Source organism: Siniperca chuatsi, linkage group LG23 (assembly GCF_020085105.1).
Source record: "Siniperca chuatsi isolate FFG_IHB_CAS linkage group LG23, ASM2008510v1, whole genome shotgun sequence".
NCBI classification, from domain to species: domain Eukaryota; kingdom Metazoa; phylum Chordata; class Actinopteri; order Centrarchiformes; family Sinipercidae; genus Siniperca; species Siniperca chuatsi.
The window spans coordinates 20895422-20913462 of NC_058064.1; the positions used below are offsets into that span (position 1 = coordinate 20895422).

General features: G+C 40.9%; 1 protein-coding gene across 23 annotated transcripts in view; it reads right to left on the bottom strand.

Moving 5' to 3' along the window:
- Positions 1 to 18041, bottom strand: part of LOC122871171 (pleckstrin homology domain-containing family A member 5-like) — a 262530-nt gene that overhangs the window by 26370 nt on the left and 218119 nt on the right. For 17 of the 23 annotated variants that reach the window (XM_044185938.1, XM_044185933.1, XM_044185928.1 and 14 more), the window contains 6 exons: positions 15854 to 15973; positions 11404 to 11457; positions 7207 to 7287; positions 433 to 495; positions 269 to 349; positions 23 to 175 (listed from right to left, as the gene is read on the bottom strand). In XM_044185938.1, the coding sequence (XP_044041873.1) occupies positions 23 to 175; positions 269 to 349; positions 433 to 495; positions 7207 to 7287; positions 11404 to 11457; positions 15854 to 15973 (552 nt within the window). The remainder of the gene's footprint in view (positions 1 to 22; positions 176 to 268; positions 350 to 432; positions 496 to 7206; positions 7288 to 11403; positions 11458 to 15853; positions 15974 to 18041) is intronic. The other 6 variants (XM_044185939.1, XM_044185943.1, XM_044185931.1 and 3 more) reach the window with 5 other exon arrangements.

An 18041-nucleotide genomic window follows, 5' to 3' on the forward strand; every position in this document is an offset into this window, starting at 1 on the left:
AGTGTGTGTTGGGCGTGCTCACAGCGTTGACTCTGGACAGCTCTCTGCAGGTGCTAAGCAGGCCGTTCTGCAGCACGTCTCTCTGCTGGACCAGGCTCTGTGTGGCTGCACCGCTGGAGCCGCTCTGTTCACTCAGCTCCTGACTGGCAGACAGCAGGGCCGTCTCCAGAGTGTGCTGCCACACGACACACAAACACACACAAATACTTATTGTACATATGAGTCTACACAAAGACGCAAACATTACTCCACACACAGATATCTCTACCTTCTCTCTGTGTAGCTGCTGCAGCTTCTCCTCCTGCATCCTCACTGCCTTGTCCTGCTCACACAGTCTGCTCAGCTTGGTCTGACACACACAAACACACACACATGAACTAAACCTTCTTTGAAACTTATTATCCATTTCACTGAAAGCTGTGCATGTCTTACGTCTATGTCGGGCTCCTCTGTGTGCTGGATGAAGGAGCTATCTTTGTAGTCGTCTGGGCTGATCTGAAACGAGGAGGCACAGTCAGACACGGACAGCAGGGGGCGACAACAACACGCTGACAGCTCCAGCCATAAAGAGTTCTCTTCCAAAATACTACTATACATTATACAATTTATTTACTTCATTTTTTTCCACTGCATAGAGGATGCAGTCAGTCAAGGTGTGGGTTAACCGAGGAGATGGCTAATCTGATATCTTTTTGAAAATACTATAATTGAATTATATTTGTGAGACTAAAAGTCATTTTCCCCCAAATGCTACAGTTTTAAAGGGAAACAGCAGGAAGCATATCGTCATATGCTTCATTTCAGAAACAGGGAGTGAGGGGATAAAGGGATGAGCCCTTCGTGCATATTCACTAATCCTGTTTAATTTCCCTTGAAGCTGTTCACCCAGGTGTTACCAGGGATATTGTGGCTGAATATTAGAGAAATATGTAGAGAAAGACGTGTAGCCTGAGAAGGCAGATGCACTAATAAAGATAAAATGAAGTCCCAAACTATTATACATATTAATCAAATGCAAGAGTGTTATTCTTGGCTGGTGACTGGGAGGAACCATTTTTACCGTTTCAGTCTGATTTACTCACTAAAATCTCTGCAAACAGTGTCCTCTGACAAAAAATATAAAAGTGATATAATAAAATGATGAAAATGTTGATAAGTTCATCTACATTGCCTTCAATATTCAGCTTCGAGAGCAGTAGTGAGTTGTAAGAGCCACACAGAGGCTGCCCTGTGATTGGTTGAGCGTGTAGACCCTATGCAGCCAAACAAGAAGTTCTGCAGGCACTCAGGATAAGATCCATCAATCAAAGCTAAGGCAGAAAAGTGTTCCTGACACAAGACTAAAATTGTTTTTCAATCATATTCCATTTTTTTTAATTTTAGTGATTTGTGGTTAAAGGTGTAGATCAGGGTTCGAATTACAGGGGGTTTGACCCCCCCCATTTAAGACATGGACCCCCTCAAAAGAGTTAAAATCAACAGGTATTTACGATTAATCATATATATATATAATATATTTCTCATATTCATGCCTGGAACAATCTTGTAATACGATTTCAGATGCCCCTAAAGTGGACCATACCATTTTTTAACCTTGACGTTAGTTGAACGTCTCGTCTGCCTGCCTCACTCCACCATTGCAGTGGCTCGCATCTTCATTAAAGTCTATGCTCACATACGGTATATGACAGTATTTGTATACAAAACAAACAAAAAAACGCCGTAAAGGTTGAGCTGCTGGTGAAGTCATTGCATGCTGAGGGTTTCTATTTTAACCGGAGCAGCATTTCTAGCCTTTACAGCACTGGTTTAGCGGCCCTGAATCATTTCACGTGACGCCACTCAGCCAATCACATCTGTGCATTGCAACCAAAGACTGTATATAAAGATGGTTCGATCCTGGCTTTCCTCAGTCCACATGTCGAAGTGTCCTTGGGCAAGACACTGAACCCCAAATTGCTCCCGAGGGCTGTGCCTTCAGTGTGTGAATGATTAACTAATTCTTTGTACTGGTGAATGCGATATGTAGTGTGTGAAGCGCTTTGAGTGGTCAGAAGACTAGAAAGGTTTATATACAGTGGTGTGCAAAAGTGTTTGCCCCCTTCCTGATTTCTTATTTTTTTGCATGTTTGTCACACTTAAATGTTTCAGATCATCGAACAAATTTAAATATTAGTCAAAGATAACACAAGTAAACACAAAATGCAGTTTTTAAATGAAGGTTGTTATTATTGCCCCCTAAACCTAATAACTGGTTGGGCCACCCTTAGCAGCAACAACTGCAATCAAGTGTTTGCGATAACTTGCAATGAGTCTTTTACAGTGCTGTGGAGGAATTTTGTCCCATTCATCTTTGCAGAATTGTTGTAATTCAGCCTTTTTAAGGTCATGCCACAGCATCTCAATAGGATTCAGGTCAGGACTTTGACTAGGCCACTCCAAAGTCTTCATTTTGTTATTCTTCAGCCATTTAGAGGTGGACTTGCTGGTGTGTTTTGGATTGTTGTCCTGCTGCAGAACCCAAGTTCGCTTCAGCTTGAGGTCACAAACAGATGGTCGAACATTCTCCTTCAGAAGTATTTGGTAAACTGCAGAATTCATGGTTCCATTTATCACAGCAAGTCTTCCAGGTCCTGAAGCAGCAAAACAGCCCCAGACCATCACACTACCACCACCATATTTTACTGTTGGTATGATGTTCTTTTTCTGAAATGCGGTGTTACTTTTCTGCAAAGATGAGTGGGCCAAAATTCCTCCACAGCGCTGTAAAAGACTCGTTGCAAGTTATTGTAAACGCTTGATTGCAGTTGTTGCTGCTAAGGGTGGCCCAACCAGTTTTTAGGTTTAGGGGGCAATCACATTTTCACACAAGGCCATGTAGGTTTGGATTTTGTTTGCCCTTAATAATAACAACCTTCATTTAAAAACTGCATTTTGTGTTTACTTGTCTTATCTTTGACTAATATTTAAATTTGTTCGATGATCTGAAACATTTAAGTGTGACAAACAAATAAATAAGAAATCAGGAAGGGGGCAAACACTTTTGCACACCACTGTACCTATACAAGTACAGTCCATTTACCATGTACAAAAATGAAGCCAATACGTCGGATACCATCTTGCAGTACACGTCGTCCATCTTTATATTCAGTCTATGATTGCGACTCGACTCGACGAGTGAGACACACAAACAGCATGTGTGACACAGAGGAGACGAGATGAGACAGTAAGCGAAATAAGCGAGTCAGAAGTAATTTCACATGGTGTGCTCTAAAAGAGAAAAGTAGACAGCGAAAAGAAAGCTTTTAATCCAGAATGCATGTTCGTTCTTCCCACGGGCAGACGGTGGCGAGTATTAAAAGCAGCATTGTGAAGCGCCACTAACGTTACGAGACAAAGCTTTGAGCATCTTTTGAGCAAACATACCCACTCAAATCCAAACTGAACACACCAAAAATAAACTCTATCTAAGAGCCAATATGATCGATTCACCAGAAAGAGGAACGTCTGTGTTTTTGAAATCATACCTTCGGGATTTCTAAATACCCTGGTATACTGTAATAGCTTGATACCATTGGTTGATGCCAGTGTGTCCCTCCGCTTCTGAAACCAAACCTACATAATTTCTAGCATCTCTATAACCTGCTTCAGGTATAGGAAGAGAAAAAACCTATCTCTCTTTGTAAATTGAGTGTCAAGTCTCCATAGCAGGGCTCGAGCCCGTCATCCCGGGGACGATCGAAAATGTGTTTGGGATGAACAGAGATCTTCCCCGGGATGTGTTTGGGAGGAAGGGATTTTTGTATGTGTGTATGTATAACTATCGCTTAGCAAATGACAAACTGAACCGAGCGCAGCAAAGCGCGTCTTCTCATGCTGTTTCTATTACTATCACTGGCTGGCTACCCACGAAAAATATGAGTGTTCTGAAATGTTCCTGCGGTACTGGTCCATCTATCCTCTCAGTCACAAAGGGCTGGCAGGACTTCGCAAATACGTTGCGCTGGTTACAGATCGAGGACATCATTTGATTGTAACAGTCTAGCCAGCTGCTCGCTACTAGCTAGCTAACTTCAGCCAAGCACTATCCTGGCTGTGTATGAGTATATTATATTTTTCCTGATAATGCTGCATTGTGAACAACAAATCCGCGTTGAAATCGGCAGGAGGAGAGCTAGTTAGCTGTTAGCAGCTGGTGGGCAGCAGAATCCTGCGGTGTGTTTACAGCTAACGGAGCTAAACACTAGGTCTGCTCCATTTCAGTGCGCCGCTTAACACGTTACGCAGAGGGCTGGGAAAACTGTTTAAAAGGAGTCGAATCTGCCAGCCAGCGACAGCAACCACGTCATTGTCTGCTGACAAAACAAACAACAATGTTGGCCTACAGGACAAAAGCCATGGTAGCTTCGGGCGGTTAAAAGAAATTTTTCGGGATCATTCCAGGACAGTTGTGAAAAAAGTTAGTCTGGAGCCCTGCTCCACAGCTACAGTATGCACTATACCTGTATGTAAAATGCAAACACAGAGACACCGTAAGAAAACAAAAAAGTCTTCCATTCAATGCACCTCCACTCCATAATCACTGACAAAACAGCTTTCTTACATAGCATGAACATACTGCATAACTACACTGGGATGACTGATGAGCCTTCTGCCATTTCCTTCTAAAAAAAAAGGACAAAGAAAAGCTGTTCGCGTAGACAGAAGGTAATAGATGAGGGCAGACAGAGTCAGGGTTTTAGTGGTCTGGAGCAAAGTGATAAAATCCTCTGAAAGTTCCCCCGACTGAATTTTACAGAGCACATTGTTCCAGATATTACAGCTGAAAGATGATAGTTCAAACCCACACAGAGGGAATCCAGAGGCTGCATTAAGGTGGGACCTTCAAAAAGCACTGTTTTGAGACTATTCAACCCACTGGAAGGTTTTCTAGAATTTCTAATATGTCATGAATAAATGTGTTACAGGAGCCCTGTTACAGGGCAGAGTTCAAAGTTTTTTTCTTTTTATATGCAGAAATGACAAAAGAGGTTTCTTTTTTATTTTACTTCACTTGACACATTTTTTAAATATAGTTTGAATAATACATTTTTTAATAGTTTCAAACTGATCTAGTCAGTGCATCGTAGCTGGACCTGGATGATCCCGAATGACTCTCTACACCATAGCTTAAATCCATCCAATCAGACCAGCTTGTAGTATCACTGTTTTACAGTGGATATATTGGTTTGACCCTGACATAGCAATGAAACTGGAGCAAACTGACCCACAAAGGCTTCTGCAAAGCACTTAGCGCAGTTAAAAGGATTCATATTGTTAAACTGGAAAATGTTTCAAACAGCTGCAAAATGTTTTCAGACTGAATGCATCCCTAGTTTAACTGATATAAACTGGAGGAATTCCAGAATTATGAATATACTGACTTAAAAATCAAAGTGATGTAAAAGTAGTTGCTAGCTATATATCATAGTGGCCTTGTTAGCTCCGTGTTAACTTTTTTTAGTGTGATTTTCTGAACCAGATGTAGGGTTTTCTTATTTCTTCTTTTTATGTGTTTCTGAATAATTTTAACAGAGAAGATGATCAGAACCATTATAAAAAAAACATTCATGAATGAGGCTCAGTGTCACTTCTGAGCTGAATACTGCCCTCAGAAATCTAATGAGCCTGATATGAAGTGGTCGGATTTACTGTGATCTTATTCCGACTCCTTGTGGGATTCAAAAGGCTAATGGTTTAAACAAACTAATAACAGTAATAAAATTATTATGGGCTGTGGCTACATTCAGAATGACAGCATTTTCAGAATACACGTGGCGCAAATTCAACATACCAGTATGAATAAACTAGGCAACAGTAAGGGGATCAGTTCGATCGCTAGAATTCGGCTGAACTAAAATAATCATTTGGTCGCCAATCGCTCCTTACAGAAGAGCAATATATTCAAAAGCAGAATTTTTTCCTTGTGCGGACTTTAACTTTGAAAAATACTGACATCCGGATGTGGGTGCAGCTTGCTAGTCAAAAATGGTTGGTAAGCAACCTCTTACGATCTCACTTGCTCAGAGAAAACTGAGAGAGCAGACTCAGAAATGAGTGCGTGCATAATCGGGATTGCACGCCCATTGTCTGATACTGCTCTTACGATTCCGCGTCTGTGCGCTCTCAAAGGTTGACTTGTACACAAACAGAAATGTAAAAACCTTCAGGGGCACTTATGTGTTGGAACAATTTCCTGTTGAACAACAGTCTGTGAGCTTTTAGAGGCCATATTTTTAAACTTTGGGTAGCTGTTTCCCTCTGCTTTCAGTCTTTATGCTAAGCTAGGCTAACCATGTCCAGACTTACTGTCACACTGGAAAGACAGCAAATGTGTATTTCCTAAAATGTTGAACTATTCATTTAAAATTTTGAAAAACATTTAGAGCATTATTCTCCACAGAACATCTGAAAGAGTGAACAAACACATCCAAACAGTGTAAGCATTTCCAAAGTGATACTCAACAATGAATAGTTCTGTATCAAGACATACGGTGAGAGGAGAAAGCCATGGCTATGTAGCAATACACCATAAGCCATGCTCCCTTCAGGTCACTTGTAACAGCATCAAACAGAAAGCAATGAAATGAGATGTGCTGGAACCAAAAACAACTTCATATACACTTTAAATAATGCTGTAATGACATCTGGGAATGTTTGCTGATTAACAGCTGGTTGATGAATGGACTGACTGCATCCAAAGTGGTGAAACAAGAGGTTGATGGTGAAGGGGAAGACGAGGATACACAACCACTGAGCTACCAGGGCAAAGTTCTGGTTTGAGTCTGCTCCACTTCAGTCAAGTTAAAATTAAAAAGTTAATTTAAAAACAACAGAGACATCCATTTTGGGAAAACAACCCCCTGTCTTAGTGAAGTTTATGATAGTTGTAATGTAAATATACTTTATGTACATATTTCTCTTTGAGACGGAACTCTTTAATCTAAGTACACTGAAATGTACTTGAAGTCAAGCAAAAACCTCAGAACTCGAAAATGTAAGATTACAAACATGATACTTGAATACTTGACTTGTGAAAACCTTTAACAATGGTTGAATATTCCATGATCGCCATGAGGTTTTGACCCAACAACAGGGATATATATATCAAAAGACAAATGGACTGTCTTGACACTGACTCAAACCAGAACCTGCCAAAGACCTTACTTGCTGGTAGAGTTGCGGCCTCGGTGCCGAGTTCTCGATCATAGTGTGAATCATGAAGATTAGAGGCTCATTCTCCTTCATCTAGCGGTGTGCCAAGGAGAAAGAGGATACAATGGTGTAATAACACAGCAGTACATGTTGCTTGAAGGATCAGCCACAGCTTAATGGCTGATGTCCACGAGCTGGAATGGGACTAACCCTCTTCCTCTCTTTAAACAGGAGAAAACCCAGGATAAGCACTACCCTTAACCCTAATCTTCTCTGAAACAGCTGTGGTCAAGTGTTTCTAACTTTTCCACTGAAAATCAGCATTGTGGCTGGCAGCAAGTCGTGGAAGTCAGCTTGGAAAGGCAACATTTTACGCAAGTGCAGAGGTTTTAACATATGTTTAAGGACCATTCCTGTGTTTTTACATCAGCTAATTTATTACAAATACCTGTACTTTGTATCGAGCATTTTCCAAAGCACATTCTGGGTCGGGTAGGGTACTGCTGATTCACCATAGGACTGTCTTCGGGTCCCTGTCGGATTCTCAACCTTAAAGGTCCAGTGTGTAGGATTTAGTGGCATCTAGCGGTGAAATTGCAGTCTGCAACCATCTGAATACCGCTCGCCTCACCCTCCCCTTCCAAGCGTGTAGGAGAAACTACGGTGGCTGTGAAAAATTAAAAAAACGTGAAAAACGCTAAAGGCCCTATCTAGAGCCAGTGTTTGGTTTGTCCGTTCTGGGCTACTGTAGATGGCGGTGCAACATGGCGGCCTCCGTGGAAGGGGACCGACTCCCTCTGTAGATATAAAGGGCTTACTTATAAATATTATCTTCCATTTCTGCCAATAGCTCCTCCTAAATGTTACATACTGGACATTTAATATATGTATGGTGGTTTTGCGTAGGTTTTCCACAGGTTCCATCTCGATTAGGGCCAAAAATGTTCAACCGGTCAAGACCTTTACAATGAACATCAACTTGCAAAAAATATGTTTGAGATAGATATGTCCACTTAGATTAATTTTAAAGTTCACACAAGATAATCCTCAGACCTTGTTGTGAGCTGTTTCATGTGGGAACTATTGGTAGAAAGAAAATAGTTCCTACGTGAAACTGCTCACAACAAGGTCTGTGGATTATCTCCAGTAACCGAGTCATGATTTCTGGAAAGAGACTGTTGTTGTTGAATTTTTCAAATATAGTTTTTTGGTGCTTTGAGCACCACAAGCCGAGTGCCATCTAGTCCCATTATATTAAAAAAAGTGCAGACATCTCTACAGTCGATATCTCCAAAACTCAGCAACTCACACCAAAACAATTTAGATGGATAAATAGCACTACAGGTAAGAGGAAAAATATGTATTTTTGAATTTGGGGTGAACTGTCCCTTTAGTCTCTGCAAGGTGACTGTCCAAACATACAGACATGAATTTAACTAAAAGACTGACAGGAAGTTGGTACAATGTTTATTTAAGAAAAGGTTTTGGAAAATGGCAGTACATGTGATTTAGAATAAACAGGCAGTGAATGGATTGTTCCACTATCTATGTACATGAACCCAGATAACTGAATGAAGATAAGAATTAGGCTGAACCTTTAAAGGAAGAGGAACAGCTCCTCAAATAGACTCTTTGTAATTTGTGACAATCAAACTTTTTTTTTCATTTTTTCAATTAGCATCCGAACTGCTAGCCACTCCCTTCTACACAGCCTGCGCAAGGCTAGTTGCTCCCTGAAGCACATGACCTTTTCAGAGCTGAGCAATCATATTCAGTAATGCAGGAACTGTGGGAAGGTGAGTTCTAACCTACAGGCCAAAATTAAACAACACATTTCGGTGCCTGCCATGATCAGGGTTTGCCTCTGTGAACTGTCAACAGGTTATGATTTTCTTGCAATTAGCCTGGCAGCCTGAGCATGATGCAATACAATGTTAGTGAGTTTCCGGGGGAAACATCGATATTATTTCTAACATTAGTGCCAGTAAACATTGGGGCAGATAAATACTTGTCACAATTAAATTACTTCTTCAAGCAGTGGCTGTACACCACAGTCAAATTAAACACATTGGACTGAATTCCTGCTCTTATCTTAGTTTCCTATAAAGCCTGCACATAAATAGAATTTTGACATTTACATTTACTTACCGGCACTCCCCTCACTTTGTTTTCTGAGCTGTTCTTGTCTTGAGAGTACAATGCTGACATTTGCAAACAATCAGAGAGGTTGAGTGTTGCTGCACTTGGGTACATACAAATAAGGCTGTGAGTGATGTTTAATACAGCTCCAAGCAGTGTGCAAATATAAAGGTTGTGATGGCTTTGTGAATTACAGCAGCATTACTGTGTTAGCTATTCATCAAGGAGCTAGCCAGGGTTTATGCATATTATAGCTAACCTGCTATGGTGCATTTACTGGTGAATATTCCAAAACACACCCAAAGTTTTTATGTTGATTTCTTATCTTCCAGACAGCCATTGGGTTCATTTCATTTCAGTACGCTATGAAAGTCAACATGTAGAAATGTGTAGCTTGTTTTGGGTGTGGTCAGAAGTGTGCACTGTTGCACCTGTAACCACACCCAACATGTTTGTCATGTGCTTTGTGGTTCCTGTTTATCTATAGATATTTTTTTATTTGCAAAAATACGAACATTATTAGCAATGTTTTTTCATCAATACACCTTACCTATGTTTGTGAGAAATATATTTTTCCTGCTGTTCAGTCACTACCGTCCAGCGCAACACCCCAAATGTCATTCTCAGGTATTACCTACACGACTCAAATTTTAGTGTCTTTGATCATCATCTGTGTTGTGAAAATATCAGATTTCCACACAGCTTAAGCTGTAAAAAGTGTGCATCCTGGTCATAGCTCAGTTATAAAATCTCAGCGCACCACGGAGCATGTCTCCTGCCGGGCTGCTGACAGCTCTGTCAGCCAAAGAGTAGACCACACCGAAGAGTAGAGGAGGTTAACCAGCGCCTGGTTCAAAAGTAGGTAGCTGACTTTCAGCCATTACTGATTCAGCACCAGAGCGGAGTGTCGGAGCAGCTCTGCTCTGTGTTTCCATCACCCTTCTCGCTTTCCATTACAGTTCCATTATGGGTCATTTTTACAGAAGACTCTGTTTGTAAAAGTTTACAGCCTGTCATGCTGTTATCCTGTTTTGCTCTGTGTAGAACAATGCAGCTAAAAAATGTGCAGCAATTTGACTAACAAGATGAGGTTCAACTTTTCGATTTTCATGGCATACTGAACTCGTGTGAAACAAATAGCTACCTGTAGGTTAGGTTATCTAAAAAAGCAAGGTATGAATTGGAAAATAGTCAGCAGCAATGTTGTTAAAGTGCTAAAATACGAAAATAAACCCACCAGTATGGTCCTCTATCTTAAAGGTCCAGTGTGTAACATTTAGGAGGGGCTATTGGCAGAAATGGAATATGATATTTATACGCGTGTTTTCATTAGTGTATAATCACCTGAAAATAAGAATAGCTGTGTTTTCATTTCCTTAGAATCAGCCCTTTATATCTACAGAGGGAGCGGGTCCCCTTCCACGGAGGTCGCCATGTTGCACCGCCATGTTTCTACAGCAGCCCAGAATGGACAAACTAAACACTGGCTCTAGATAGGGCCTTTCACATTTTTCGCAGCCACCGTAGTTTCTCCTACACGCTTGGAAGGGGAGGGTGAGGCGAGCGGTAATCAGATGGTTGCAAACTGCAATTTCACTGCTACATGCCACTAAATCTGACACGCTGGACCTTTAACTGGAAAAGTCAATACAGTAAAAAAAGACAGGCCTTTGGAAAACATTTTGGAAAGTGCTCAAACTGGGCAAAAGAGCTAAACCTGCTGCAGTAAGGCTGAAGAGAAGCGTGAGCTAACGCAATTTGAAGTTTCAAGATCAGTAGATAGTATGTTTAGATGAAAGCACTCTCAATAAACAGGCAAAGAGCTAAAGAAAAAAGATGGCAAGAAATAGAGACAGGAATAGAAGCCATGAACAGAGATTATCATAAATGTACATGCATGTATGCTGTCTAGAAACATAAGTAAATGTTAGCTTCCACTAAGGGAAAACTAAGGGTTACTAAGGCTAGGTCCAATGCCTCACAAAATGTTTTGTTTGATTCAAATTTTATATTTTGGATTTAGTAGCAGCTGGAGATGAGACAGACAGGAGTAAGCTAGGAAGTCCTCACCTGGCTGTCCAGGTAAATAAGGTTCCTCTGGAGGTGATGGGAAAGAACATCAGTCTGCAGTAGGAAGAAGGAAGAGAAGAAGCAGGAAAAGTAGGGCCATGTTTGGTAGAGATGAACAGAGGCAGACAGGAGAAGGAGGGAGAGGACAGAGGAAGGGAAGCAAAAAGGGAGTCAAAGGCACATTTCAACAGGAGGGAAGGGATCATAAAAAGAGAAGGCAGAGAATGTGATGACAGAGGATAATTTAAAAGGCAGCGCTGCATATTTAATTATGTATCATTGTGTATTTCTTTGTCAGTGAGAATAAACTTGAGGAACATGTTTTATTTGCCTAACCTTAATCATAGTTTATTTGATTTATTTATTTGCGTTTCCAGCATTGCAAGACTATTAGATGTGACTGACGATCATAAGAACAATAGCAGCATAAGAAGGGTCATGACTTTATCTACAGTCATACAGCACTGATGAGAAGATGCAGCTGGAGTCTGTGTTCCTACTGAGGAATTTGTTCCTAACACTTGCAGTACATGGAGGGCTGGAAGATACTTTCAGCAGATATTTCCAGCCAAGAAAATCCCACTAGTAATGTGGATACTACGGTGGCTGACAAGGGCAAACGCACTGCAGCTTAAGACAACACGTTGCAAATACACACAACACAACCAAACACACAAACACACTGCAAATACACACAACACAACCAAACGCGCTGCAAATACACACAACACAACCAAACACACAAACACACTGCAAATACACACAACCAAATACACACAATACAACCAAACACACGAACACACTGCAAATACACACAACACAACCAAATACACACAACGCAACCAAACACACAAACGCGCTGCAAATACACACAACACAACCAAACACACAAACACACTGTAAATACACACAATGCAACCAAATACACAAACACACTGCAAATACACACAATGCAACCAAACACACACAACGCAACCAAACACACACAACACAACCAAATACACACAACACAACCAAACACACAAACACACTGCAAATACACACAATGCAACCAAACACACACAACACAACCAAATACACACAACGCAACCAAACACACAAACGCGCTGCAAATACACACAACACAACCAAACACACAAACACACTGCAAATACACACAACACAACCAAATACACACAACGCAACCAAACACACAAACGTGCTGCAAATACACACATTTGGTTTCTAAATGCTGCGCATGTGTTGTCAGATTGATAAAGATGTTTTCTTCGTTTGCATGTGTTTTCTGAAGTTGCAGTGTTATTGCCCTTGTCGGCCACCGTAGGATATGATTTAAAAAATGTTAGAGTCACTGCTCACTTCACTTAGCTGGAGCAGTCTCGTAAGTTGAGAAAAAAGATGACTTTACAGTAATGCAGCCTTTAAGACCAGGAAAAAACAATTATCACCATGTTACCATATCCAAAAACCCAAAATGATACAGTACCTAGTCTCATATCACAACATGATTTTATATCTATATATTATATATATTCTATTGGTCAGCTCTTAACACATGCAGATTGTTAAACTGTCACGAGTCAGCATACATATTCTGAAATATGAATCACAACATTTACAAAACTTCAACCCAAAACACGTGACAACTAGGGCCCGACCGAAATACAGCCCCAACAAAACGTAGCAAAACATTTATTTAAACTGAAACGGTAGGAAATGTAACAGCCACCTCACTAATGGTTAAAAGTTTAAAGCAGCACAAAGATGACAACTACCAACATAAACCACCATGTTCTGTACAGGCCCATTACAAACACTAACAGAAAGTAACACTTGTATTTTGGAACATAAGGCAGCTAACCTGAACTGCTTTCAGCACTAGGCAGGGCATGCTGGGAAATGTGGGCCATCGCTATGACTACAATACTCTTATCACTGCGCAGCACATGCAGTAGAGTGCTGTGAGCAGACGTAGTGGAGTCAAAGCGGCGTGTTCACGGTAAGCTGCTAACGTTAACTAGTTTGTGGAATACGTTGCTGGAAAGTGAATAAACAGTGAAGCCACATTTCCCCTTTCAGTGTAACTCTGATATGACCCCGTCCCTGACAGCCGTCACGCCACTCATGCTTACCACAGCTGTTTGCTGTGTTAGTGAGGCAGCTAGCCAGCTATAGTTTGTCGGTCAGCAGCAGACTGAAAGGTTAGCGTCAGAGCGTCTCTTCATCATTCTGCAGCTCAGCAGACGACGGTGCGGCGGTTTGAGTCTGCTGAGTGCTGACTTTGACTCCGTTACCTGGTCGGTGAGACGCTGGAAAGTAAATAAATAACATCAGGAGGAGTTTCTTCACCGGATACGTGGAGCGTTTCCCCGGAACGTTTATAGCAGAGGCTGTTTGCCGTTTCTCTCTTGACTCGGCAGCAGCGAACCATGAATGTTTGTTTACCGTTACATTAATAGCCAAATATAATCAGAACAAAGCTGCAGCATGAATCTCACAGCTGACAGAGAGAGCAGTGGTGGAATGCAACTGAGTACATTTAGTACTGTACTTTAGCACAATTTAGATTTCCATGGCATTTTCTGCTACTTCAGCAATTGACTGATACTGAACAGTGTTGATGTTTAATAGCTATTTATTTTTTATAATTTATTTTATTTATTCTTTATTTTCTCAGTGTTCATTTCTAGAATTGGTTGTAACAATAACAATGTATATGTTAAATTATTAACATGTTAAAGAATATTTAACTTTAATAACAGTTATTTGTTTGCAGCCTTCTGAGTACCTTTGCAAAGGCATATTGGTGCAAAATCCACAAAGAAAAGGTGCATTTTCATTCCAGCTAAAAAAGTCACTATATCGGCCGCCATATCGGTAATCAGTGAATGTTTCACCTCTAAAATCGGTATCAAAAATCCCATATTGGTCGGGCTCTAATGACAACATGCTGCATAACAGTTTTGAAAATTAGTATACCAGACATGCTGACACCTATTGTACATGCATTATAAGATAACTTTCGGATTCTTCCAAGTAAACTATCATAGACCTAAAGAGACAACAGATGCCATGTTGTTTGATGCATCGACTACAATGCATCCATGCTCTCCTGCCTCACAACCGACCTCACGCCAACATGCATGGACAGGAGTACTGTTCCCATGCAAAAATACACACACGCAAACACACACATATACTGGTGCAAAAGAAAGCCCATAAATCCATGCATCCATCCCCAACACCCCCGACTCAATTACACCTCCACCAGCCTGCATGTACATTAATGCCAGAACAATACTCCAAAATGAAATTGAAATTGGAGTGTTCACCAATGCTTTTCATGCTTTGGACCTTTTAGGACACGTCCCTCACTGGATTCCCACCTGTGAACACAGCCAACTGTGTTTGGTGTAACTGGTACCAGGATTTGATCGATGTTTTAGAGGACGAGAATTTTGCCCCCCTGTTGGATTTAATATCGTCTTAAAGGAAGAATAACTTTATTTAACTGTAACTTTATCTATTGCAATAAAAAAAGCTTGTTGGGAAGTTGGTGGTTTTCTTTCTAATTTTCCTTCTATGCTAGCCAGCATCCCCTTACAATATGTTTCTGTGGTAAAATACTATAAGTTCTGTTCCTAAGGTAAATTCCTAGGGTACTGGTCATGGAACAACCTTCAGAACACACTACAGCTTAATGATTTTGTCTCCCTGGGAGAGTTCAAAGCTCTGATGAATTTTAATCTCAAGAGACTTCCTGGTTAAATAAAGGTTAAATAAAGAAAACCACTATTTTTGTGTTCCTGTCACATTTTCCTTAATTTTGTGGTAATATTTTTAGACGTTTATCAAAGGTTTATCAACATGTTCTGTGGTACTTTGTAAGGATCTGGTGGCCATTTGATTAACCACTGCTTCAGCAGTCAGTGTTGGAAGGGGCTTATTAAAGTTATTCCAATTAATCTATCAACATTAACGTCTGCACCAAATTTATCTGAACATGTCAACCTGTTGGTGGATGCAAGTCAGTGGCCCATCAAAGTCAGGAGGATCCGTCGTCTGGGAACCATGAATGAAGTCTGAACCACAGTTTGTGCCGATGTATCTGGTAAATGTCAGGCTATTTCACTGGGTAAGTGGAAAGTCATTAGGATTCATCCTGCTGGGACCATGAATGACATGAGAATCCATCCAACATTGGTTGAGATATTTCAGTCTGGACCATTTAACTGCCAACACAAAAAGAAACAGCTTGAGTCGTTGTGCGTGTATTGCCTTTCAGAACACACCAAAAGCAATTTCATTTGGAGTAAACTAACAGTCCTGCACAAGGAACCTCCCCTTGTGGACACACATAAACACACAGACTATGGGATTTTGACTGCTTGGTTGGGAAAGCACAAATGCCTGCATGCACAAACACATACTGTATACACTCAGTGCTGACCTTAGCGTTGGGCCCCTCCATACCCAGGGCCATTAGCTGAGCTACTGTGTGTTCCCGCAGGCTGTTGAGCTCCGCCTGCTGCCGGCGGAGCTTGATCAGCAGCAGGGTCAGCTCCTCGGGCTGCACAGAGCAACACACAGGAGAGAAGAAGAGCTGCCACACTAACGACATCAACAACACCGTCCACTGGTTGAAACATGATGCGGTGACATTTAACAGGAGAGGAACTACTACTTTTGTCCAGTAAAAAAAAAGAAAAAAAGAAAAAGATACAACTTCAGATTCATTTAGGGAAGCCTCGGAGAAGGATTTGGGACAGAAACCATACGCAAGAAGTGAGACTCGCATTTGAAATATTCATGACAATTCAAGAAACGTGCGCCATTAGTTGATACAATTTAAAACATTAATAGATTTTTTCTTGGCCACTACAAGGCAGAAGAACTCCACAACAAGCTAACAGACACACAGCCCTGATATTAATGCTTTATGAAGTTGTTCTGGCTTACATGTTAGCAAACAATTGCCTATTTACACATCCAGCAGATACAGCTTAACATTAGCACCAACTCTTTGAAACTTTGTCTTTCTGCCGTTTGGTGCTAGTGGGCAGGTAGTGTACTGTTTATCAGAGCTTGTTTGCTAAAAGCAGCTGCCTGCGATGAGACTGAACCAAATGAGATTGCAATAAAAGCAAAACAATAAGCTACGACGTCAGTGAAAATTCTCTCTGGGTTCATCACTGCGAGTTACCCTTTCACATTACATGTTGTCATTTGACTCATGGGTAATAAATAATATTGAGTAGTAAATATTAATCAGTGTAGCTTTAAAGCTGCACAATATTTGTATATTAACAATGGCTCAAATGACTATGTGTAATGTGAGAGGGGTCATTATCATCCCACTCGCATCCCTACGGTGCTTTTTTGCCTCTTTAATCGCACTGCTTTGGTTGCATGGCCTGCAACTAAACTGTTTTAGTTCAGTCTCACCGCTCTCATGTGGAGCATCTAGCTAAGGAGCCAGATATTTCCCTGAGGACTTGGTGAAGACCAAAACAAAGCTAAAAGGAGAGTGAATAATGGACTTACATTTGCCTGGTGGCCAAAACACGACTCCAAATTAATGCTAATGTTGGTCTGCTGGATGTGAATACAGGCAACTGTTTGCCAACACATTCACTCCATTTAAACTGTCTAAGGTGATAACGTCAGATGTTGTGTTTACAGCTTGTTGTGCTGCTCCAAGTGACCAATATATATTATTGCTGCTTTAAGGTAAAAGATTGCACTTTTCTCCAAACAGCCTGAAGAAAATAGTCAGCCAGAACCTTTAACTTACATGTTTCAAAGATGAAGGAACATTGTCTCATCAGTACTACAGTCATATTTGACTCTCAACAGGTATTTCACTGTAGCTCCGGTAACTGGATGAACCAGGTATAGGGCTGAACTGGTATGACCGGCCATTTCCATGTGTGCACTACTACCCAGAAAGCTTCTGTTACAATCCTTCAAATCTGAAAATGTTCTTACATTTGACATGAGGCTAAGTGAGCTAGGAAATATACTGCATCTAGAGAAAATTCAATATAATATGTCAATCGGAGAGGAAATGTTCCTGAAATTGTGGTAGCCTTTCACTGATCTTATGACTTTGCTACTGGCCACTGGCCTGTTAGCTGCTTGATTCATTTCATGTCAGCAATCTGGGTCAAAATATCTTTGTGTTACCACCATCTAGATTCAATGTTATTATCAGTTTAAAAAACTGCTAGACGAGGGTAAAGAGTGATTTCAGTTATAGATTTATGGATGGATTGGTGCATATGAACACGTGCCTACAGACACAAATACAGAGACAGGTAGGTCTCACACACTCAGCATATCATCCCTTGTGACAGTGAAATAAAGGAACACGGCCACTGTGACAAAACAGCGCACTGCAAAAGCTGTGTGGAAAATTACTGGACACATTTTTCTCATTAAACTGCAGAGGCACTCGACTGCTGTCAAGCAATCACAATATTATTCACAGCTTGCTTCAAACACAAACATCAGTCCTCACTCTTGATTGTCGTTGCTTCAATTTGAGAGCAAAGACAATGCATTGTGTGTGTGTGCTGTAATATATAATTACATCGGCCCTGCTGAGACAAGTGGTAAAACCGGAAATAAGAGGCTGC